Raw genomic sequence first — 25,597 nt, 5'->3', positions numbered from 1 at the left:
ACTCCCTGAGCTTGAGTGATTTGGACCATCCAGTTCAAGATGCCCACAGAGCAGCCAGCCAAGCAAGTCTGGTGTGCCTTTACTTCCCCTGTTCAAGGTAAGTAAGTGTTCACGGAAGCAACAGAAACATGTGTGCCTTCCAAAGTACAGTAAGCGGGCCTGGAAACACAGTATGACGTCTGGTGAGCGAGGCTGGGTGAGCACATACGGCCATTGAGGAGCACATACGGGCATTGAGGTGCGGCACACCACCGAAAGCTTCTGTCCCCCCACCCAGAGCCTAGATGCCACACGAGGGCTTCCCCTCAGCATAGAGCAGGAAAAAAGCAGCACCATCAGTAGCTCTTGTCGTCCCTCCCTCCCTCCTTACCTCCTCTCTCTCCAGCTGAGCCCTTCTCATTTGTTTAAAAAAAAAAAAAAAGTGAATTCACTCCCAGTCCCTTTGAAACCCAACATGTCAGTGATAGATGGGGCAGTATTCTTTAACTTCAAAGGAGAAAAAGTGAGTGAGTGAATGCAGGCCAGGGGAGTTGAAAAGTCCAAGGGAACAGGAGACACATGGGGTGACCCCGCCATCAGGAGGAGCGCCCCTCATCCCACCCCTGCTGGTGCCATGTAAAGGCACAGACAATGCCACTTTCAGTAAATCATGAAGGATCCTGAATACCCGTTTTTGTCCATTTTCAATGGGCCTTGGGCATATTGCTTAAGATATAGCCAGCCATTTGTGCTGGGTTCCCAGCTCCTCAAAGGCTCAAAGTCAAGTGCTCTCTGGACTGTATAATGGAGTCTTTGCATATGTGATTTTTGGGGGAGATTTTTTTTTTTCAGACTTCCATAGCTAGTCATAGTAAGGGTGACCTTGTGGGTAGTGTGGGCCATTGTCGTCCATCTCCCATCCAGCCTTTGAGTGATGCTGAGCTTTGTGGGGTATCCATGCAGCACCTAATTCAATCACACATCTGACCCCTGCCTCTCTTTGGCAACATCCCCTTCTCTGTGCTCAGTGTGCTGCCGGGGGCCTCAGCACAAACCCCGGCTGTCCTCTGGAGGCATTCTGCGCTAAACAGAGAGCTCTTGGCCATTTGTCCTGCTTTCAGAATTCTCGGCCCCCTGGTGAATCTGGCATGGGGAGTGGCTGCTTGTTCTCATGAGGGTGTGCGCCTGAAGATGCCTGTTGGAAGCGCCTTTTAAAAGTCCCCAGTTGTTTCCACGGTGGAGTCTTGGGAAGCAAAGGGAAGCATGACCTGGGGTCATTTAAGGGCTGGCGTGGTCACTTCCTTAATCGTCTGTGACCGTTAAGAGCCTGATTTTCTATAAAGAGGCACAGAGGCTTCCTTGGCTTATTATTAATAATAACAAACAGCTAGAATTTATTGAGTGTCTGCCACTTGCCAAGTGCTTTCACATGTTACCTCATTTAATCCTTAAATCTTCTACCCATTTTTACAGACAAGGAGACTGAGATTTGGGGTAGGTAATTTGTCAAAAGTCACATACTAGAAGCGGCAGAGCGAGAACAGAAACTCTCCTTATTCTGCTTCGTTCTTTCATTTCTCTTGTTGGTTGTCGTTGTTTTATGTTCTTTTACAAATCAAACAAACGGATCAAGTCATACTCTTAGGATAACTTTGAATGAAGAGCTATCTTAAAATACCAATTCCATTTCTACAGCGTCCTCGAGACGACAGAATTACAGAGCTGCAGAACCGAGCAGTGTTGCCAGGATTTGAGATGATGGGGAGAGGAAGGTGGTGTGGTGAGGGGACAGTTCTCTATCCAGACTGTAGTGGCATTTCCGCAGATCCACAGTGTGACCAAATGACACGGAACTAGGCGCCAGTGTCCACCTCCCGGGCCTGATACCGTGTTCTAGTTATGTCATCTGTAACCTTTGGTGGAAATTGGGTGAAGAGGACATAGGACCTCTCTGTACTAGCTTTGCAGTTTCTGTACGTCTGTAATGATCTCAAAACAAAAAATGAGTTTTTCATTCCCCTGGGTGGCGCACTGGCATGGCACCCGGGAAGGGCCAGGTCTCAGCCCAGGGGCCACCTGCCTTCAGAAAGCAGTGAGCGCCAGAGAGCTGCCGGTGGCCTAGGAGGGGACCCGGGCGGGAAGAGGGCCCGGGTTGTCAGATGTCTTATGGGAAGGTGCTGAACTGAGAGTCAGGGCCCCTGGGCTCCTGTCTCACGGCTGCAGCTGTACGACCTGGGACAAGCTGCCCAATGCCCGGTCGCCTCAGTGTCCCAGCTGTCAAGTAGGAATGGCCACAGCACCCGCCTGTTCCTGAGGCTGTTAAGAGAACCCCGTGAGAGAACATAGTAATGTGCTTAGCACAGGACTTACTGAGTAAGCTCAGTAAATCCTGACCATTTTTATTACTATCATCAGTATTATTTTTTCCGTTCCCAAGTTCCACTTCGTAGTCAGACCAGTCTCATTCGTATTCACAGAACAGTGCATGTTAATTCTTTGCTGGTCGTGCTCATTTATTCCTCTGCAGTTATTTGGTGAGTACCTACTGTGCCAAAGACTGGTAGGTCCTGGGGGTACAGTGATGGACATGCCCCGTGTGGTCTTTGCCCTAGGAGGGCTAAAGGTCCTGTGTTCTCCCGTTACCTGGAACTTCTCAGTGGTGTTTTGCACATCCTCTCTGTCCTGCCGGACTCACCTCTGGCCTCGGCCACCCCATGCAGGCCGCTCTACCAGACCCTTCTCTGAGCTCCGAGAGCATTGGAGCCGGTGTGACGTAGTCATCTCTGCCAGCCGAGACCGTCCTTTTTCCCCTGGGCCTCTGGGTGCCTGGTACAGTACCGAGCAACACAGGGGCTGTGCTCCACAGGTGCTTGCTCACAGAATTGTGAAGTGGATGGCCAGAAGGAACCAAAGAGAGTATCTCTTCTGCGGCTTTCATCTTACAGAGGAAGTCATGGAGAGGGGCCCATGACTTAAATAATAGAAATTGGCTATGTGAGTCCCCAACCCATTTTTTCAATAGGCCCTATATTAATCTTACTTTGTTGTTGTTGTTGCCTTGTTTTTCTCTCTTTATTCCTGCTATCCAGTATTTGACTAGCCAACTGGTGTGAGAACCCCTTGGCTCTACTTCTGGTCTTGTTACTGGCTAGCTATGTGACTGAGCCTGTCAACCAGAGGACAGGTTCATTGAACTGGAAAAGCAGAGCCAGCCCGTCTCTCTCTCTTCCTTGCTTGCTCTCCTTCGAGTGGCCTTACCTGCCACGTCCAGTGTCCGCGCAGCCCACTGCCTCTGGAGGGCCCACCCGGGCATCTTCTTCCTTCAGCCCAGCTTCTCCACCTGAAACTGGGCAGCTCCATCTGCTCAGCCTCTCTGTCCAGCTTCTTGTCTTCAATTCTGCCGAACAGAGGAGGCCCCCACCTTGTTCTCTGGTGATGCCTTTGCCAGTGAGCCTTGGAGGACCGGCACTCAGAGCATCATTTACTGCCCTGCATCTTTTAGAATCTAGAGGAGAGAAGTCAAATGTTGCAGCCTCTGGCCTCCAACACAGTGCCCTGTTGGTGAGAGAAGAAACAGCTGGAATGGCCCAGTGCGAAATGCACTCTGGAGTTAGGTAGGTTTGGGTTCCATTTCCGGGGGTGCCACATGCTGATTTATATTTTGCTGACTTCGGGGAAGCAGGTTGCCTAACACCCCTGAGCTTCCCTTTCTTCACCTTCAAAATAGGAGTGCCTGCACACACGAAGCTCTTGGACCCTGTCTGGTTGCATATGGAAGCTGAATTCCTCCTGCTAACTGCAGGGCCCCCTCTCGCCTAGAAATCCTTTAGTTAACAAAGGCTTGTGGGAGACCACAAAGAGTCATCAATTGGGATTTCTCTACTGGAGCTTCCAATCTAGTGGGGATGGCATGATAGTTAAATATACAACCACAGACATGTTCCAACTCGAGAAGAAATGAGAAGAATCCGACCATGGTAGAAGCAATTTTCTCGTATCCGGACTGTCAGAAGCCAGCCCTCTGCCGTGCGCTAGCAGGTCGTTGCGGCCTCTTCTTCTCTCAAGCAGAGACTAGCAGACAAGTCGTTGCTGGTGCAGAAGTGCTGGGCCGCCTCCACCAAGAGGCCTGTCTGCCAACCTGGCAGGGCCAGGGCGGGGCATCACGGTCTCTCCTGCCTGCCGTCTCCGTGGAGAGCAGCCCGGGGAGCCTGGTCACCGGAGAAGATCCGTCAGGGCTGCCCTGTGATGGCAGACCCTGGGTCCACATGCCTCCGAGAGCACCAGGGCTGCTGGAGCACCGTGAAGCTTCGAAGCATCACGTCCTCCCGTTGAGCCCCTGCGGGAGTCCCGCACACCGAGGACTGGCTCCCCAGATACTGCTCAGGGGAGAGAAGTGAACCCTACAACTGTAGAAATGCCACAGGTTGAAGAGGGATCACATTTGGAACCGTCCAGTTCCAGTCAGCTTGTCCCAGCGGGCTGTCGTCTCCATTTTGATCTCTGTTCATGCCGAGAAATAACCCCAGGTCTTGTGGCGACAGGAACATTTACTGGCTGTTTGCCATAGGCGGGTGCTGTTCTCAGGTGGTTTTCCTCATTTAATTTTCACAAAAAGCCTGTGAAATTGGTACTGGTATTATTCCCATTTTCCAGAGGAGGAAACCAAGACAGGAACAGGTCAAGTAATTCCGTGAGGGAATACAGCTAATGGGGGGGGGGGGGGAATGTCAGGATTCAAAACCAGACAGCCTGAGAAGGAGGCCAGCAGCCTCCTGCCCAGTGTGTGTTTGGGGGGGGGGGGGTGCGGTTGTAAGTCCACCTTTTCACAAGTGGAATGACCTCCTTCCTGATCTAGTAAAGCTGGAGGGGCACAGCAAAAGCATGAACTCTTAGATGCGCTAGAAAGAGAACTCGTCCAGTCTAATGGGCAGAAAGCTAGAGCAGCAGAGGACCGCTAAGGTCCATGCAGACTGTGAGAGCCTCTGATGCCCCCCCACCCCTGCCAAGCTCCAGTCCACAGCCCCTAGCAAGAGTATACGAGGGCTGAGGGAACACAACTGTTTGCTTAATGAAAACGTTCCCCTAGGATTCTTGTGAAAACTTATTTTTGTAACATTTAACATCATGTGTCGTTTTTTAAATGATTTTCAACTATGTGAGATTATCCAAGGATTCTCTGTTACCAAAGCTGACTTTTCAGTTAGCAAGGCAAACAGAAAGTCTGTCCATTTTCCTTCTGACTGGATCCTGGCCCTTGCTAGCACCCTCCACCGACCTCTGTCCGTAGTTTTGGTCTTTGCATTTCGTCTCAGGGGCAAACTTCTTTCTGTACTTTTCTTCAAACTTCACAACACCCAGGTGTTTGGTTTTTACCATAGTTAGAATGATATCTATTAGATGTGTTTATAAATAAAAGGGCTAAGAGACTAGTGATTATCTTGGATAAGAATAGGAACCTCAGGTGCCTGCAGGTATGGGCCTCCTAGGTGTCCCTTCCAGATTGTTCTGAACAATCCAGTAAGCGTTGTCAAGTCAACAGGCGTTTTGTGACTAGATGGTGGTGGGCCATGATTCTTCTGCCAGGTCCTGCCGCTAAGCCCTCTGCTGCAGGCAAAGCCAGGGAGAATGGCACATTGGCTGCCCTAGGACCAGAAACAACCTTAGAATGTTGTCCTAGAATATGGTGTCCAGACTTTTGGCTTTGTCCGGGAGGAAGGAAGCAGAATTAATATGGAATCGAGTCATGAACTTTGACAGTTGCTCTTGCCTACCTAAGACAACCATAGGCAGGAGAATTCTTCGCTGCCACTTGTCTCTCACTGAACCATCCAAAGATGTGAGCACTGATCCTTCCGAAATCTTCAGAGCTTCTCTTCTCCCAGATAGAGCAGGGATTATTACGGGTCCTTTATTCCAGTGCACCGAGAAAGTATCTCACATTCATCCATAAAACAAACCACAAGGATGACCGTAGAAGAACTCAGCTCCATTTTACAGGTGGAAAAGTTAAGGCCAGTAGAACCCCACCACCACCCCGGAGTCTGGGAGAGAACAGAGATGAGGCCAGAGCTGCTGGCTGCCAGCTTAGGGTTATATAACTCCCCGACTCCTCAAGTCCCTGGAAACTGAGGCCAATTCCCTGGAAGATCATTCTGTTCTCTCCTGTTTTTTCAAGAAGAGAGCCAGCTTGATCACTGGCTCTGAGGATTGTATGAGAATGTCCCGTTTTCTTTCTTCCATGAACTGAATGCCTACCGTCATGATCATTGTTTAATCAGGTTGTATTTGAACCTGCCCGGATCTCATATTTTTGTGTATGTTTGGCTTATATTTTGACGACCCTTATTTTAGTTATACGTACCCTCTCCTGTTTCCCAAAAGGATTTGAGAAGACTTAACAACAAAGGAAATAAACAGTGAAATGAATTCAATAGAAAGAAAGACGGAAAACCAGAACCGCAGAAAGGAGGCAGAAGTAAAATGACATCTGTCAGAGTGAGCATAATTCCTGCGACTGGGCATCATATTTTCTGATTTCAATATCAGAAAAGCAGCAGTCCTGCTTTGGGGGAGAGATAGGGCCATGAGAATCATCCAGAATGCTCCAGCTGTGAGTGGGATGAGCAGATGGGCTGCACGGGACACGTGCACCCTTGCTCACCATGCTTTGCAGTCTCATTGTTGTCATATTGCTCAGAAATCTAAGGAGCAAAAATGTGGCCCAGTGACCAGGTAAGCCCCGACCAGGAGAACAGGGGAATCCCGTTCTGCTAAGGGAGATGCTGGTCTCAACCCATTGTAAAGGCAGAGGGGGTGTGGGGCAGTGGCCGGCAGAGCTGTACTCCCCGGCCTTGCTGGTGAGCCATGACATAAGCCCCAGGAGAGGAGGCAGCATGACAGGCAGGCAGGAGAAGCCAGGGCTTTCCTCTCCTGGGAAAGGCTTGTTCACCGAAGCAAACCTTTTAGCATGAAGCAGCAGGCATGGGTTCCTTGCTCAAGAGCAGCCTTCCCTATGGGTCGACCATAGCTCTAGAGACCAACAGTTTTTCTTCTGAGCAAGTAAAACCTCAGCATTGAAGAATCCTCGTCCTGTCATATTTAACCTTAATGAGAATAGAACGAGCCTCTGGAACAAGGTGCAGTGGAGTCAGGAGAAGTGGCCTTAAGTGAAAACACAGCTGTGGGGTTTACAGACGCCCCTGCAGGGAGGCGTCATCCAGTGGGGCGGCCAGCCTGGCCATAGACTTTCCAACACTAATGAATCGGGAACTCCATGCTGAACAGGATTTAGTTCGATGGGTCCCTGTGCCAGCAGATGGATGTATTTTTCTTGAAAGACCAAGGTGCCAGAAATCTCCATGATTACGTTACTGGAGCAAGGTTCTTTTTTGTGGTTTGGGAAGTTGAGCGTCAGGAGGACTGCAAGATCCTCTTGCTCTTTCTCACTCTTATTTTTTCCAGGTCAGAACCAGAGCTTGGGGTGGGGAGGAAAATCCTGCTGAACGAGCAAGTTCTTTCTTAAAAAGCTCTCTCCAAGTCCAAAAAGACTTCAGTGGACTTAGGAGAAAGAAACTTAATACATTGCCGTAGAATCGTTGTGAACCAAGAGGAAGCCAAGTCCACAGCATCTTTGTCTTATAAAAGAAAGCAAAGAGGAGATGGAAAAAAAGAAATAATGCTTGGGAGATCCAAACCAAACAAGAAAAACTGAAGAAGAAAAACTAAAGATCACCTCGGAGAACATGAAGATTTCCTTCTAATAAGATTTTTCAATTACAGAACCAAGGCTCAGGTAGAAGTAACTTCTGCGCATTGAAAGTGTCATCAATGGCCATGCCTGAGATGTGGGAAGTGTGAGGGGATTTGCCACTTTGGGCTGAAGGAAGAGTTGGACACCCCGCAAGACCAGTGGACTGGGAAGGCAAGAGCCGACCGTGCGGCAGCTGCAGGCTTCCCAGGCTGCTCCTTGACCTGCGTTTGAACCTCGGTCCTAATAGCTAGCAGATTGAAGGAGGCTCACAGGCCTCCTGGAGAACCCATGTTGGTTTGAACTAGAGCGATCCTGGCTACAGAACCGGGCTCTGCTCTGACCAGCCACCTCCCTCCTGACACCCCCCACGAGAGGGACTCAGAACCTGGTGCCCAGGTCCCCACCTCGGTCACGAAGCAGCCTGCAAGGGCTGTCTGGGCCATGGTCAGAGACATCCCGTTGCCCACCGGAGGTCATTTCGAAGCTCTCACAGATGAAATAGGCAACTCCTAAACGTCTTCATGTATTTCTTGGCTTCCGAAGGTCAGGCCAGGTGTTCTACAAAAGCACCAGAAGCTCTGAGCTGGTGTCTTCCTCAGCTGATGAGGTTTAATGCCAAGTGGCCTTTGCGTGATGTTCTCCAGGAACACGGCTGTGTGGAACTGTACACCCGATCCGATTGAGGCCTGATTTGCTCATTGACCAAGGGGAACATCTGGCACACCACCTTTAGCCCCCCTTTCCTGTCCTGTTCCATTACTCTTTTTTGGTTATTCTCATGAATGTAGTCTGGCCTATCGGCTTCACTGGATTGGCATACAAAATAAGGTCACATTTCCTTGAATAGTTACCTTCAGTGACTCCATGGACCCTTCTGCTGCTTAGCCTGGGGCACTCCCTCTTCCCCCTAGGTCCACCTGAGGAGGCTCATGCCGTCCGGAACCGGTCACTCTTGTGGCTTCCTTGCCACCTGCGAGAAACATGGCCCTGCTACTCCCTGGCCATCCCCCTCCCCCAGAGCCCCAAGGGACTGAAGAAGGGCCTCTCGCAGGCCCAACAGCCCCGGCCCCTTCCACCCAGCCCAGGTCCTCGTCGCCCACGCTGGTGGAGGCTGACAGAGTGACCTCCTTACTGCCTCTTGGGCTTCCTTCTCTCCTCACCCAATTCCAGGAATGGGGGGCAGTTGGAAACTGTCCTCCCTGGGCAAAGCTTGACTAGTGGAGCTGCCGCTGGAAAAGGGAAAGATGGACCTCGTCAAGTGTCGTAGTGACGGTTGTTCCAAACCGAGCGACTCCATGCGTCGGTCCCTGCGGTCTGATGTAGCTGGTAGGCCTGGCTGCTTCCTTGCTGTGCCAAGCTCGTAGGACACAGTCAGGAACTATTCTTGAGTAAAAGACTGACTGTGAGTATCTTCACAGGCGCTGGCAAAATGGAAGCACCTGGGCACCAACGGGACTTGAGCCATCGCTTCTCATCTGGTGGCAGTTACTGAGGGGCGCAGGGGTGAGGGGGAATTTCTTCCCTGAAGTGAGAGGAAGCAAAACAAACTCAGGGATGAGACTGGGTGACTACAGATGTGTCCAGTCAGAATCAGAGCGTGCCAAGGAGCGCAGAAACCCGCAGGGGGGAGACTCTGCCTGTGTAATAGATGAGTGGACAGTTGTTAATAGGTAAACAAAACACTCCAACTTTCTACTCGGCAGGTCAGGTCAGCGACATGCACTGAGCACCTGTTGTGGACAGTGCTGAGGGCACTTCGTGCCAGGAGTACCCAGTGAAGGTATCTACCCTGAGCCCTTGGACTCACTGGGGAGAGAGGCCCTGCCTCCAGTTACCAGAGGACGGAATATTGAAAGACTGACTTTCACAGAGAGAAGCTCAAAGAATGTGTGGGGTCTTGCTGAGGTAGACAGGAAGGGCCCTCCTAGAAGCAATCACGGCATAAGGAAGGGCCAGAGGTATGAAAGTACATGGCATGATCCCAGCTCACATGTGAGCTCTGCAGTGTGGGTCAAGTGCATGGGATTTTGCAGCAGGAGCAGAGGGGGTGTGGGGGCACCCTTCCCTGTCAGGCAGGCTTGTGTTTGTCCCTTAAGACTCCTGTCGGGGCACCTGGGTGGCTCAGCCGTTAAGCGTCTCCCTTCGGCTCAGGTCATGATCTTAGGGTCCCAGGATCGAGCCCTGCATCCGGCTGCCTGCTCGGCGGGAAGCCTGCTTCTCCCTCTCCCACTCCCCCTGCTTGTGTTCCCTCTCTCGAGTTCTCTCTTTCTGTCAAATAAATAAAATAAAATCTTAAAAAAAAAAAAAAGACTCCTGTCACCTGCTCTGAGGTCCTCCCTGGTTGGCACCCTCTCCTCAGCGCATGCCCCCCTCACCATCCCTCCATTACAGTCCATTTTTGTTCATGTGAGCAGCCAACCCCCAGAGATCCCAGGCTGTTTGACTCATTCTCATACCTGTGGCAAATAGACAGCAGGAAGCCATCAAAGGTACTTAAAGAAGGAAGTTTCATCAGGCTTGTGTTTTAGGAAGATAACTCAGCTGCATTGTGGAGAGTGGCACCAAGAAGTGGGTAGACCTAGGGGCGCCTGGGTGGCTCAGTCGTTAAGCGTCTGCCTTCGGCTCAGGTCATGATCCCAGGGTCCTGGGATCGAGTCCCGCATCAGGCTCCCTGCTCAGCGGGAAGCCTGCTTCTCCCTCTCCCACTCCCCCTGCTTGTGTTCCTGCTCTCGCTGTCTCTCTCTGTCCAATAAATAAATAAAATCTTTAAAAAAAAAAAAAAAAAAGAAGTGGGTAGACCTATTATGTGTCTGTGTCCTTGAGAGAAATGATGTGCAGTTACAGAAGAACAGTAGAGGTCTAGAAGGCCGGCAGAGACCAGGTATGGCTTGACCAAGGCTCTGGCTCTGCTCTTCTGCGGGTCTCTAAAGGCTGCTTCTTCTGTGAGTTGGCTTCCTTCTCGGGCTGAGAGCAAGCTGTTGCAACAGCTCTGGCCCCTCATGCCCAGAAGCACTCAGCAAACATCCCCTCATATCTCACTGGCTTCAGTTAGGTCACATGTCCTTTCCTGAACCAGTTCCTGGGGCCAGGAAATGCCAGGCGCTGATTGGCTTGGGTTCCTGATCAGTTACTGAGAGGTGTACGAGGTTACCTTAGAACGGTCAGGCCCGGACCCGGAAACTGGATCTGCTTCCCCCTGGATTCCGTGGCCTGTGTGAGAGGGTAACTAGCTGAATAAATGTAGGGTGTCATTGGGAAGGAGCAAAGGACTGCTGGATATGTATCTAGGTCTGCTGCACGGGCTGCCTGGACTCCTTCATTCGTGTATTGAACTTTGAACATAGTGGGTACCTACCAACACTCCTGAACCCCCGTAGTGACACACTTAATGGATTAGTTTGTCTGGGAAACATCATATTATCATCCTGGGTGAATTTCAGACCTCTCATGGAGGACCTTTTCACCCCAACCTTCCAGTTCTCCCCATTCCTTGGCTTCTGCTCATATCTTGAGACTGACTGCCCCATCTCCAAGGTCAGACAGGACTGACTCTCCGACCACAGCCTCCAGTGCCTCCCCCTCCCTCATACAGTGACTCTCACAGTTCCTCTCCTTGACCTCATGGAGACTCAGGAGGCCAGTGTTGTCCAGTGGTTAGCAACGTGGCTCACACTTTAGTTCTGCGACTGATTTGCTAATTTGGGCTAAAAATACTTAAAACTCCTGTGTAACAGATGGATAGGAACCAACCTCACGGGGCTCTTTAAATAGAGGATTAAGGACTGATAACATGCTCAATAAATATTAGCTCCAAACAAGACATCTGTCACCCAGATCTTTCTGTTTTCTTCTACTCAGCCCCTTTCATTTTTATTTCTTGCCTGTTCCCCCTTAGAATCCCTCGCCCATCTGTTGCCAATATCATATCTCTACTCCCTTGCTCCATTATTCTTCCCTCAGACCTTCCTGGCAAATGCTCAGCTTTGGACCAACCTACATCTCTTCATGCCAATGTCTAAATTGCTAGAAAAAAAAAAATCAACATCTGGGCAGATGGTTGCTACAGTAACTTCAGTTCCTGTGGCCTCAGCTGGACCGTTAATGCTCCCTGGCAACCCTCATGCTCTTCCCTGGTCAATGGTTTTTCCTGTTCTCCAAAGAAACAATTTCAAGCCTTCATCACTTTCCTCCAACCTCCTTTCCTTCCCTCACCAAACCCTCCATTCCTTGTGGATTATTTGACCTCCTAATTCTCAGAAAAGAACAAAAATCAGACTGGAACATTCCAAACCACCACCATCCCCCATCTTGCCCTCCCCCCCATACATCCGCCAGATCCACAGATACATCTGCATCCCTGCCCAGCCTTCCCTACTGCTCCGGTGCAGGAAGGGTCATCCACTTGTGTGTTGGTTGGTTTCTCGTCCCTCCAGTCATCTCGGCCACCTTGACTCTTTAGTTACCTCCATCCATCTCTCCTTTGTCTTCGAGTCTGCCCTCTGTAGTGCTTCTTTTATATCCGCATTTAAACAGCCTGTTGTCTTAGGATACGCTTTCCTTTCAGCCAACATCCTCCTGTCCGGTCCCGTTCCAATCCATTCATCTTGACTCCTCCCTCCCCCACCACCGTCTGATTTGCTAAAATTACTCATGATCCCCACTTCCTTACCTTCTACTCGTTTTTCACCCATCACACCCTGGTCTCTGCTCCCACCACCCTCCTGAGAGTCCTTGTTGCTAAATCCAATGGGCTCTTTGTTTTGAATGCTTGTTCCTCTCTTACCTGACCTCTTAGAAGGATTTTATGCTGCTGACTGCTCCCTCCTTGAGATACGTTCTCGTCTTGGCTCCTGTAACATCGTAACTCAAAACTCCGTTGCCCTTAACTTCCATTGCACTGCTCCAAAATCCAGCTGTGCTATCAAAGACCTCATTTTTACTCTACGTATTCTCTTGGGGGTGTTCTCATCCACACCAGTGGCTTTGGTCACCATCTTACTTACCATCCAGAGGCTTCCAAATTTTGCACCTCCAGATGACAATCTTGCCTATAAAATTCAGAATGGTCTATACAAGCTGCCTACTGTTCATCTCCACTAAGATGCCTCTCAGATACCTTAAAATCAGCACTCCCAAAGTAAACTCAAGCTCTCCTTCCAAACCCGCCATTCCTCCTTGTCACAATGAGTAGCAGCAAGCACCATCTGCCCTGCTGCCCAAGGCAGAGCACCTTAAACATTATCTTTGACACCTCCCTCCCTGGCGGGCTTCACATCCACACCATCACCGAGTCCTGTAATTCTGGTGAGGTGGAAAGAGCATGGGTTTTAGCTGAAATTCTAATTGTGGTTTGGACAAATTACTTCACCTTTCTTAGCCTCAAGTTCCTCCCCTGTAAAAAGGAAATCATAATACCTAATTCAAATGGTTGTGGTCAGGGTAAAGGAGAGCCTTTACTTGGTAGGCATTCCATAAATATGAGTTTTCCATTCAGTAAATATGAGTGCTCTTCTGTCCCATTCCCTCCCCCCACCCCCATCACCGCTTCTACTCACTCACCTAAGTGTTGAATTGGTATTTACACAGTTTCTTGACCTCAAGAATGAAATTTCCCCTAATTCCTTCATGACTAAGGACCGTGGCTTGTAGCTCCTCGTATTTATCATAAAGATTTGGAAAACGCAAAGAAAGGAAAGGAACACTGTTGCCATCGTTCCTTCCAGTCTTTCTTCTATGTGGTCTTTGTTCTGTTCTGTTTTACATAGTTTTCCTGGGCTATAATCAGGTATGCATCCAGCTTTTTTCCAGCTAACCCAGATATTTTCCCAGATTAATCAAAATCCTTCATAAACAGTTTAATGGCTGCTATTTTGCATGTGACTGTGGTATAATTTACCTAACCACTCTGCTATTGCTGGTCTCTTAGAGTCTTTCCAATCAACGATACTGAAGTGAACAATTTCACAAAAAAACTTTTCCTCTTACATTTATGATGATTTTTCTAAGCCATAAATTCATAAATCACTGAGCCAAAGATTTGAAAATTTCTAAGCAGAGCAGTATTTGAAATGAGTATAGGCCTGGCCTCAGCCACAAAGAGAGAAGTAAAGAGAAAATGGTATAGTTAAGAGATTTTTAAAACAATTATTTTCTGTTTTGCTGAAGAGGGCTGGGAAAGTCCAAGCAGGGTTCTGTAGGGAAAACATGCCTTTGACTTGAAGTTCCTGGCTTCATGATGGTGAAGAAGGGCTTGTTTCTGTTTTTGTATTTTCATTTGGGTCAGTAAGAGGACAAGCCATTCCTACGAGCTCTTTTCCCTCTCAGGAAGAGAAAAATCTTCCAGCATCTAATGATGCAGATCTGTGTTAACAGCCTTGCAGTTAAAAAAAAAAAAAAAAAAAAAAAAAAAAGTTACAATAATGTATCCTTCTAATGTGCAGTTAATTTGAGTTAAAATTCCCTGGCAGTTTAAAAACCTGGTGAATTTGTAAATCTAATAATTGGCTCTAGGTTTAGAAATGTTAAAGCTGCCGTAACCACCTCAGCTCTAGCAGGACATGCACAACTTCCCTGAGTTCTGGCTTCCCGGCGACACAGAAGGAATTCTGCATTCACCTGAGCTCTCCCCTCAGGAATCCAGAAAGAAACCAAGACCTCATTACCAGAGTCTTGTTCCTGATCATCCCTAATCAGAGAAAGCTACTGAGTGCCTCAAAGTTAACAAGTCCAAACTTTTGGCTTTCTGGCCACCCCCAGATTCAGTCTTCCTGCTCAGCAGTGGAACCTACCTGATTGTTCAGATCAAAAACTTGAACCGTCTTGGATTTCTTCTTTTCCAATCTCACCACTCCCTAACATCAGCATATCTTGTCAACTCTGCTTCTAAAACTTTACTTTTTTTTTTCAAGTTTTTATTTAAAATTCTAGTTAGTTAGGGGCACCTGGGTGGCACAGTCAGTTGGGTGTCCAACTCTTGTTTTCGGCTCAGGTCTTGATCTCGGAGTCATGAGATCGAGCTCCATGCTCAGTGTGGAGTCCGCTTGGGACTCTTTTCTCCCTCTGCCCCTCCCCCCCAGCACACACACACACACACACACACACACACACACACACACACACTCTCTCTCTCTCTCTCTCTCTCTCTCTCTCTCTCTCTCTCTCTCTCTCTTAAATATATAAAAAATCTTTTAAAAAATAAAATTCTAGTTAACAGATCGTGTAATATTAGTTTCAGGAGTAGAATTTGTGATCCATCACTTACATGTAACACGCAGTACTCGTTACAAGCGCCCTCTTTAAGTCTCATCACCCACTTAGCCCATCCCCCACCCACCTCCCCTCTGGCAATGCTCAGTCTGTTCTCTATAGTTAAGGGTCTGTTTTATGGTTTGCCTCTCTCTTTTGTTCACCCCTTTGTTCATCTGCTTGGTTTCTTAAATTCCACATCTGAGTGAGATCATATGGTATTTCTAAGGTAGGTCTTGAAAGTGTCCATTTCTCTCCCTCTCACCACCCCGCACACCCTTCCCTCCCAACCCCCCCCCCCCCGCAGCCCCCAGCCCCACTCACCTGTGCTGCTGGGTAGCCTCCTGCATGACTCCTGCTTTTGCTGTCACCCCTATAGCCTGTTCTCTACCCAGTAGCCAGCGGGGTCTTGCTAAAACATAACTTTGATCATGTCATCCACCCTTTCCTTAGCAAAGGCTTTCCTTTGCTGTGAAGGTAAAGGTCAAAAATTCTTTTTTCTTTTTTTGCCTTTTTAAAAATATTATCTTTATTCCACAACAATTTCTTTTTTTTTTCCACGCAGAATGTGCCCTCTTTAATACCCATCACCAGGCTAACCCATCCCCCCACCTCCCTCCCCTCTAGAACCCTCAGTTTATTTTTCAGAGTCCGTCGTCTCTCATGGTTCATCTCCCCCTCCGATTTACTCCCCTTCATTCTTCCCCTCCTGCTATCTTCTTCTTCTTTTTTTTTTCTTAACATATATTGCATTATTTGTTTCAGAGGTACAGGTCTGTGATTCAACAGTCTTGCACAATTCACAGTGCTCACCATAGCACATACCCGCCCCAATGTCTATCACCCAGCCACCCCATCCCTCCCACCCCCCACCACTCCAGCAACCCTCAGTTTGTTTCCTGAGACTAAGAATTCCTCATATCACTGAGGTCATATGATACATGTCTTTCTCTGATTGACTTATTTCACTCAGCATAACACCCTCCAGTTCCATCCACGTCGTTGCAAATGGCAAGATCTCATTCCTTTTGATGGCTACGTAATATTCCATTGTGTATATGTAAGGTCAAAAATTCTAATGTGGCCAGCCAGGTTCTGCGTGTTCTGCCCCGGCCTCCCTCTCCAGCATCACTGCCCACCATGTCCCCTGTAGCTGCTGGGTTCCAGCTTACCAGCCATCCTTCAGTTCCCGGACTTCTGCCTCAGGGCCTCTGTACATGCTGTGCTCTCTGCCAAGGAGAACCTTCTCCTCTCCCCGTCCTCCCCTCCTCCTTCCCTCATTGCCAGTCTGGATCAGGTTATTTACTTCTGTAGAAACGCAGGAGTCTTTTTCCTGCTTCAGGGAACCTATTTTAATTGGAGTTTTGATATGCATTCATTCACTCATCTATGTGGGTACAGGATTGATACCTGTCTTTTCGACCAGACAATAAGATCCTCTCTGCCTCTCTACGCTGTTCTTTCCCCACCAGCTAGCCCAGTGTCTGGCACAAAGCAAATGCCTAATAAATCATTGGTCACATGCTGGATGAGTAAGTAGAGTCCCCCTAACAATCCCCACTGATGACAGAGTCCCTGTAAGATGTGGCTCTTCCCCAAGGTGGCAGGCCTGGGCTCTCTGCCACATGTCAGCTGGAGGGAATGGTATTTTGCTTGACTTTTTCCTCATTTCAGTGGCCAGAATGAATAGTACATGCTGCCTAGACTTCATTCTTTCTCTCTTCTCTCTTTCTGCAGCTAAAACTTGCTTTCACTCTGGATCACGAGACCGGACTGCCTCAAGGATGTCACATCTACGAGTACCGCGACAGCAACAAGTAAGCCACTCGGTGGGAAAGAGCATCCCCTCGCCCTGTCCCACAGCGGGGGGGAGCACCTGTGAGCTCTCTCACAGCGGGATTCTCTGACAAAGGCTTGTCAGGAAGGGAATCACACTTTGGGCGACTCCACTGGGAAATAGCTGACACAAAACTGTTTCTCCTGTAAAATCTCTTTGGCTCCTAAATATAGGACTTGAAGTACTCGTATGGGAGGTATTAGGCGTCTGTTCAGAAGCAAACCTTCCTTTCCAGATTTCCAGTTTCCTCTAGGGGAACCCCCTTCCGCCCCCACGCCGCCACCGCCGCCACTGCCCGTCTCCGATACCACACTTGCTGATTTGGTTCACTGTGTGTGACTTTGTCTTGTGCTGTCCTGTCTGACTGCCCTTCTGTGAACAGGTTTTGTTGCATTAGTCTACCTTGTGAATTTTATAATTGGGGGACTTCTGGGTACTTACAGGGATTCAAGTTGGTGATCTTATTATTAGGAAGGCGGCACCTGGCAGGCTGTTACAGCAGCTTTTGCCTTCACCACAGACTGCCCCCCCGTGTGGTTCTGTCTGTGACACAGCGCGTGCCTGCTGATGACAGTGACAGTGATGATGATGGCAGCTACCAGTGAGCCCCCGCTGGACGTCCGCACACCCCTGGGGACGTTACCCTTGTTGTCCTGTGTCATCCGCATAGCACCCTGAAGAGTCTTCTCCGTTGTTATCACGGGTGTATTTGCAGAAGCTGAAGTCTAGGGAATGGACGGAACTTGCTGCAGGTCACTGGCCACAGCCGCGTGAGGAAGAGTCACCATGATCACATTCGCTCTGAGAAGAGAGTAGATGAACGACAGTTGTGGTCCCGCATCGCTATTTTGGAAACCCCAGTCAGTGACAGGGACAGTCCCAACCTGGACTTGAGGACTAATTGTTTAAATATGCAAGCTATTTAATGGTACCCACTGGAAGGAATCCAATAAGCACATGCCAGTGGAACTATCTTTGACATTCCAGAAGAGAAACTTGGGTCTTCCTGAAGAACTCCCTCTGGTGCGGAGGGGGGGCGGGGGGGGAATGGGTTACCGGGCGCCTTCCTGACCAAAATCTCCATTCATATCACTTTCAAGGCGTTACTCTTGTTTGTCATTTATCTTTAGAGGATGCCGTAGTAAGCTGTTGTGTACCCTCAGTTCTACTGAAGTAATCATTTAGGAAAGATTGACTAAGCGCCCTTAACACCATCGTTTGTCCTCTTGGATGGCACTGTTTCTAGAGGTTGCAGGGTTTCTAGGCTGTTGTGTCAGAGATACCATCTCGGCATCTCATGATGCCGAATTCAGCAGAGAAGTAGGGCTGGACTTCTCGGGTCCGGGGACTGGTGGGAACCATTGAGTGAGTCCCTTGGGGGCAGGTGCACGCATCGCTAAGGAGTCAGAGAAATGTCAGCCGTAAGCTGCCTGTCTGTCTCCCTGGGTCGGTGCCTGCTGGCTGGCAGTGGATGGCAGCCCCACGCACACAGACTGTGGTGGTAGAGACGGAGCTTGCAGCCCAGGGGTGTTGACAGACTCCAATTCTGGCCCGACTCCCTGCTCTTTGGGAAAGAGGTTGGCAGCCTTCTCCTTCGGTGGGAGGGCGACACTGGCCTGCCTTCCTTTGGGTTCACATCTTAGCAGTTCAGAGGTGCAGTGACAACAACTTAGGTAATCTTTGGAGCGGAGAGGAGAAAATAGCCTAGCTCTGTTTCTTGGCCTGATCCCCAACTCCTAGCATATTGTCAGAATAAGCAATGTAACACGAGAAGTTAGGGGTTGTGAGTATGGATAAGCTTTGGCCCCCAGAGACATGCAAAGGAAAGCATTTGTATAGGAAACTGAATAGGAGCCACGATCTGGGAAACTATGGCAATCAAACATGTCAGTGACCCCTCTCTGCTTGTCCTGCTAGAGGCAGTCTTGGGGTTCATTATCAATTTGTGGACAAATTTCTTAACCTCTGAGCCTCAGGTTCCTTCATCTGTTAAGAACAGTGGGACTAATGAGACCTTCTGCCATAACTGGGGGAGTGACGGTCCTGGGGATTGGAATGACATGTTAAAGACATCATCACAGCCTAGCACATAAAGTGCCCACAGTAAGTGTGGATTGCCTCTCCTTTCCAAACAGAAAAATTACCTCATGACTTCCATTCTGTTTTCTCAGTGCCTGCAAGGCTGCATCCATGAGCTGTGGCTGCACCTAACGGACCATGAGTAGGGAAGAGGCTGGTGCACATGCCTTCGACAGCCCTTAGCTGTGTGGGATGCTCTCTGTCTAAAGGCCACCTCCTCTGCCCACGTGTGAATTGTGAAGTGAAGTGTGGAGAATCCCATGAACTTGACTGTGACTTTCTGCTCTCCCCTGGGCTCTGCCCTGTGTGTGTTCCTCTGTTCACTTTTAGGGTCATTTCCCCTAGAGGGCCTGAATCCCAGTATTGGTGTAAGAGTGGTGTTCGGGAAATGGCGGCTGTTTCGCCCCAGGCCCTAACGAGTCTATCTTGCCTCAGCCAAGTAACATGAATGCAAGAGCACCAGAGCGAGAAGTTTCCCCATATGAAAGAAATTAGCTTGGATTCTGAAGATTAGTTTGGTACAATTGATTATTGAAACTGCTACTTTTACCTGGGTATTTCCCACAATATAATTCATAGTCATTTTAATATTTAGCTCTGCCAAATTCAGTCTGTCAGTGAAGAAAGTGTTGTGAATAAGTATTGAGACTGTTGGGACAGTTCTCCCCAGTGGTCTTTCCCTTCAAATGGAGTGGCCCTAAAAATAGGCACTCTGCTTTTATTTTCCCTGGACTCTCTTCTCAGCTTCCTTCCCTGGAAACATCCTGATAACCTCGATTTTTGGCTCCGTGTCATCCTGTTCTCTGTCTGCGTGAAGGGGCTCATACTTGCCCCCCGGGCTCCAGGGAGGACAGGCCCTGGGACTCGTCCGTATCTGATATCGGGCCAGGCTTGGACCCTGCCTCCTCTAGCCTGCAGGGCACGGTTCTCAGGTAAACATTCTTAAAGCTCCAAGGTCATTAGAAGAAAGAAGCTGCCCTCTTGTGTCTTGTGTCTTGTGTCTCTAGCTAGATTAGTAAAGCTCTCCACTCAAGTTATGCCTTCAGCCTCCCAAAAGCTGGTCCCGTCTGCACCTAAGAGTTGGGAGGCCTCTCCCCACGACACTGACAGGTGCTACCAGTCTCCACCAGGGACCTTCTTTTTTTCTGTTGCAACTGCCTTTAATATGCAATCCAGTGAATCCAGGGCTGACTGAGAGTCATTTCTCAAACTGGGACTTGGAGATCTCTTCGCAGGGCAAGGAATAGGCCACAAAGAGCGAATAAGTGATTCATGAGAAGTCAGTGACGCATTCAGTAGGCCCCCGCCCCATACCACGTGTTGTGCTAGGCACTGGGGCACAAAAGATGACTTACACCTGCTCCAGGGCCTCAAGTTTGTGTAAAGAGCAGACCTCACCACAGCCCCGCTGGGGGACTCACGCTTCTCAGTGGGGAGAGTCGAGGGCTGTGGGGACCAGGAAGAGGAAAGTAGCTGCTTCTGACTTCCGAGCAACTGTGTGGACCGTTGTACCCCTCACGGATGGAGAACTTTGTCCATAATGTTCCCTTGTCTCCATCCCCATGACCCTCCTCCCACTGCCCGGGATGGGGAGTTACTTGGCACACTTCTCCCTGCCTCTGGCTCTTTGACCTCCAGCCTGTCCCCTCTGCCGCCTGAGGGAGCTTTGCATGGCTTTTCACTCTCTTTGCTTTTGAGACCTGATTTTTGACTTTGGCATTCTGCAATTTTACCGCAGTCAGTCTAAGGGTAGGTTCATCTTTATTATGTTGCTGGGGACTCAGTGTCGTTCTTCCATTTGGAAATTCTTCTCTGCTGTCTCTGATTCTCTCCAGTCTTTCCTAGAACTCCTGTTAGAAACCTGCCATGTTATTCTGTCTTTCTTTACTTTTACTCCATGTCCTTTTCTGCCAGTGACGTATTCCAGCACTTCCTCAAGAACACCTGTGAGTTTACTAATCTTGTAGCTGTTCATAATCAGCTGTTTAATACTCCTTCCGAATGTGAGGGTTTGGGTTTTATTTTTAAGTTTTAGAAGTTCTGTTTGGAGCTTTTTAAAATCAGCCTGTTAATTTTTAGTTTTTGGTTTTTAGTGTCCTAGTTTTTATTATGATTTCTATTCCTTTTATGGTTTCGTTTAGTTTGATTACACGGGTAGCATCTTTCAAAGTGTTCAATTATTTCTGGTTTTAAGGGTACTAGCTCTCCCATGTGTTGGGTCCGTTGCCTTGCTGTCATTGTCGTTCACTTCTTCATGTGGTTCATTCTTTTTTTGTCAGGAGACCATCTTAAGTCGGGATTGTTTTCACCGTGGGAGCTGTGGGTTGAGGATGTGTGTGTTCATCACTTTGGCATTTGCTCTGCCAAGACCCCAGGAGTTCCAGAGGCCTGGCTAGTTTGGTGTGAACCTCTTGGCTCAGGATTCCCAGAACCCGGGTAGTGTGTATTCAGCCTCTATACCCACCCATGCAGTGTGGGCTTGGGATCTCCTTTCTGCAGAAGAGAAACTTGTGCTCCACACCACATACAGACTCTCCTCTGGGCTGTTAGAAAGGCCTTTCAGTACCTGTTTAAAGACCAACAGCCCTTCCTGGATTCCTGACTCTCGGATCCGTTTCCCTGGCCAGGTCTTCTTCCTCCTGTGGGCATTAAAATCCCAGCACCTGTAACTGTATCAGAGTTTGATAGTCCCAGCTCCATTTGCCAGGATAAAGATTCTGGCTTTGACTTAGTTTCCTCTTTATTTCAGGTAACTGGGAATTTTCCTATTATTCTCTCATGCTCAGTTTTATATTTAAATGGTTCTTCTCATATATTTCATCCATCATTTCTCTGTGTTTGTGTTGGGAAAGAGGTCCACATCAGTTCAGTCTACCATCTTGTCAGAACCAGAAGTCTGGATGAACTTTTTTTTTTTAAAGATTTTTTTATTTATTCATTCAAGACACAGAGATACAGAGAGAGCATGAGCAGGGGGAGAAGCAGACTCCCCACCGAGCAGGGAGCCCGATGCGGGGCTCGATCCCAGGACTCTGGGATCATGACCTGAGCTGAGGGCAGACACTTAACCATCTGAGCCACCCAGGCGCCCCTGGATGAACTTTTTAAAATGCGAATCTGAGTACTCACTCATTCATCAAGTGTCCTGAGAGTTTCTGCTAGGGACCAGTATGGTACTGGGCACTGAGACTACAGAGCTGAATGAGCACCCAGGCGGCCCTCCGAAGCCCTGGGCTCGTGGAAGGGGCCGGGCCCCCATCTGCTGCCGCATCCCCTGTATTCCACCCCCCCCCCCAGACCACCTCAAGGCTCTCGTGTGCGATGTGTCTCTGTGTGACCAGGCTGTTCCTTGTTTCTAGAACCCCGCTCTTTTCCCATGGCCCTTTCCCCACCCATCTGGGTAGCCCCTATCTGTCCTTCCACTCTTAGCTAAGTATTACTTCTTCCAGGAAACCATCCCAGCCCCTAACAAACTTCTTCCAGGAAGACATCCCAGCCCCTAACAAACTTCTTCCAGGAAGACATCCCAGCCCCTCACAACCGTCACTAAAGGCTGGAGCTGGTGTCCCTTCTCCGTGGTCCTGCACGTCACCTGTCCAGTTCTTCAGCATTCAGCTGAAGTCCAGACATTGGTTCACCTGCTGCTACCCCACTAGGCTAGGCCCTTGGAAGGTCAGGGCCTTGTTTGTTCACTTCAGTGCCCCTGGTGCCTAGCCCAGGACCTGGCACACAATACTTGAGGAAGGGAGTGGGTGGGGGACATAACTTCAGAGAGGGAACCTGGCTCCTGGGAGTCAGATCTCTTTCCAGCCTTCACTTTTTATTTTTTGTAGGATTATGATGAGGATTAATTGCTCCTGACATCAGGGAAAACAGTCTCCTTGGATAGTTTATGAATTCTGAAGAACTAACATGTAGAAGAAAGAAACTGTAAAATTTGATTTAACTCTATAAATATAGTAGTGATTATAGTTATTTACATCAACTGCCTGCTGCGTTTTGCCTGATAGTGAGGCACAGTAACAGTTATGACGAGCATTAAATATGCCAGACGCTTTGTTCGTGACCTCTCAAGTTTCTGATCCATGCAGCGTAACAGTGATAGGAGCCACCAGCTCCCGAATGCCCACAAATCACCAACATGGGGCTATGGGCTTGCCTGGGTTATTTCTAGCTCCACAACCACTCAAGACAGATCATATATTCATAATTCTACAGATTTTTTTTTTTTTTAAAGAGAGTGGTTAACCTGCCCAAGGTCACACCATGGTCAAGAGCAGAGCCTGGATTTTACCCCAGTGCGAGCTGATTCCAAAGCCCGTGCTGTGCCTTCCCACCACCTGCCTTTCTCTCCGCAGCTTAAATCTTGAGGAGGAGGGTGGTTCTGGTTCTAGCCTGTCCTTGGCAGATCTGCCCTAGAAGCTGTCTGGGAAATTCTGGGATTTCCAATCCTTGCGGACCCCTGGGGGAGCAGACAGCCTGGTGTGATAGGATGGGCTCCTGGCCTGTCATCACAAATCTGAGTTTGGCCAGTCTGCTCCGGGGCTGGTCATTGTCCTCTCTGGGATGCAGCCTCTCTGTTAGGAATATGAAGATGACCATACATCTCCGGCTCGGGGGAGAATGGCATGAAGTGATGTGTGATGTGGCTGTGTAAGTAAACAGTTACTGGACATGGTGTTCACCCTTGTACCCGCCTGTGTGGCTTGTACCCTGGGCCCTGGCAGACCCAGGCTGTAGCTTTGCAGTGCCCTCTGCTGCAGGCAGCTGTGCCTCACCCTGGTCCGGAGACTACCTGGACGCCACAGGCAGCCCCCCACCTCCATCTCACTCTTGGGACAGGTTAGTTTGCTGAACTAATGAAACCAAATCTTTTGTGTTTTCCTGACTGGCTAGATGACTCATGTTGGCACCTTGAAACCCATATCAAATAGCCCACATCTAGAGGTGTCTAAGAAAGCTTTTCTGCAGGATTGATTTTCCTCCACTGAAGTGCCTTCCCACCTTCGTAAACCCTGTGGAAGGACAGCAACCCTGCAGCCTTCCAGAGGAGAGGGCAGTGCTGGTCCTCACGTCCTCTGCTCTCCACAGCCTGTGGGCACCTCATCACTCAGGTCACTGGCCTTTCTGGCAACAGTCAGGGCTGAGGCAGGGCCCTGGGACCCTGCCAACCCAACCTGGATTCTTTCCCCCAGCCCCTGAGCACAGAGCGCTTTCTGGACCTGGGGGCTTCCCAACATGCTGGCCTGCCCAGGGGGACTGGCCTGCTGAGCATCCTTGATTTGGTCTCAGGACCCTCTTGGCACAGTCAGAGCAGACCCAGGGGGCAGAGCTTAGCATCACATTGGCATTCTTTCTGTTCTCTTGTTTTCATCATGGAGGACGTGCCAGGTGAGCTCAGGTCCCCTGACAAGTAGCCTCCCAGACAGGATTAGATGCGAGAGATGTACGGGGGATGAAGGGCGAAAACAGGAGCAGGCACAGGCTGCAGACCCAGCCTGCCCCTGTGAAGGAGGGGGCAAGGAAAGGAGGGCCAGAGGCAGAGGCTCAGCCTGCAGCATGGTTCCAAGAAAGCTTAGGCCAGGCCAGTAGAGTGGCCCGTCCGAACCAGCCTCGCTTATTGTGGGAGTCTCACACCCATGGGAGCCGTCCTGCCTCAAGAGCCCTGCTGTGCTCAGGGTGACCCAGGCCCTCTCGTGCAGCCCCAGCCCACCCCTTGTACTGCACAGATCTGCCTCTGCACTCCACTGCGGGGGACGGCTCCTCTGTGGCTCCTGGGGGCCTCTCTTCCCAAGGAGGAGCTTTGAAAGGAGAAATTAATGAGACAAGCTCCTGCCTCCACCACCGGAGTAGAACTTGGGGTCCCTGCTGTCCTCCCCTCCCCCACTGTCCCTCCCAAATTCTTCTCAGCCAGCGCCTCAGCAGGTCTTGGCAGCTTAGCCGGTGGTTTGACCCGAACCGGCATCGTGAGGTTTCTGAGCCCTTGGCTGTCATATCCCTCTCAAGCCAGGGTTGGCACATGTCTGTATGTCTGTTCACAGTGGGGCAGGGGAGCACCAGGAAGTTCCCCTGGGTTCCACACACCTCCCTGCCTGCCCGTCCTCCGATCCGGGTGGATTGTCCCTCCCTTCCCGCCCACGGTGCCCCCCATGGTGACTGCTCCTCTCATCTGCTGGGCCCTGTGCACTTGGAGTCTGAAGAATCCTGGCAGTAGCTGGTGCAGGTCGTTCATGTTACCCGAGCCTCTAGGACCCCAGACACCGTCATGCCCATGAGTGTTAGTGAACCCAGCTCTGTGACTGCCTCTCTGGCCCACAGAGGAATGGTACCAACAGACTCCTTAATGGTTTGGTATCCCTCTCCCTCGTGCATTGCTGATGACCCCGGTGAAGGAGTGTCCCATAGGTGCTCCCACAGGACATAGGCCTCTGCTGGGTCTTCCGAACTCGGTAATCCATTCCAGCATGGCCCCTTCCCTCGACCTCTTTATTCCTTCCTCTGCTGTCTGCCAGGGCAGTTCATGCCTTTCCACTTCCCTCAGCCTCAGCTATCACTGTCTCTGGGCCTCTAAGGACCACCCCAGGAGCAAGTGTGCCCTGCCCTCTCGGGTCTTTGCCAGGGCGCTAAATTGCACATCCCGTGAAATATCCCAAGTCCATGAATTCTTGCTCATCTCATCTCCTGGCCCCTTGGATTACACCCCTCAA

General features: G+C 49.7%; 1 protein-coding gene across 9 annotated transcripts in view; it reads left to right on the top strand.

Annotated features, from left to right (window-relative positions):
• The window catches only part of DIS3L2 (DIS3 like 3'-5' exoribonuclease 2), a 355,216-nt gene that overhangs the window by 292,287 nt on the left and 37,332 nt on the right, over positions 1 to 25,597 (top strand). For all 9 annotated transcript variants that reach the window (XM_088021501.1, XM_028105173.2, XM_028105172.2 and 6 more), the window contains one exon: positions 16,712 to 16,791. In XM_088021501.1, the coding sequence (XP_087877627.1) occupies positions 16,712 to 16,791 (80 nt within the window). The remainder of the gene's footprint in view (positions 1 to 16,711; positions 16,792 to 25,597) is intronic.

This window comes from Eumetopias jubatus, unplaced genomic scaffold (genome assembly GCF_037043125.1).
Source record: "Eumetopias jubatus isolate StellerSeaLion01/CBP00866 unplaced genomic scaffold, mEumJub1_p1.0 scaffold_3, whole genome shotgun sequence".
Lineage (NCBI taxonomy): Eukaryota > Metazoa > Chordata > Mammalia > Carnivora > Otariidae > Eumetopias > Eumetopias jubatus.
This window is presented reverse-complemented; position numbering and strand designations above follow the sequence as displayed.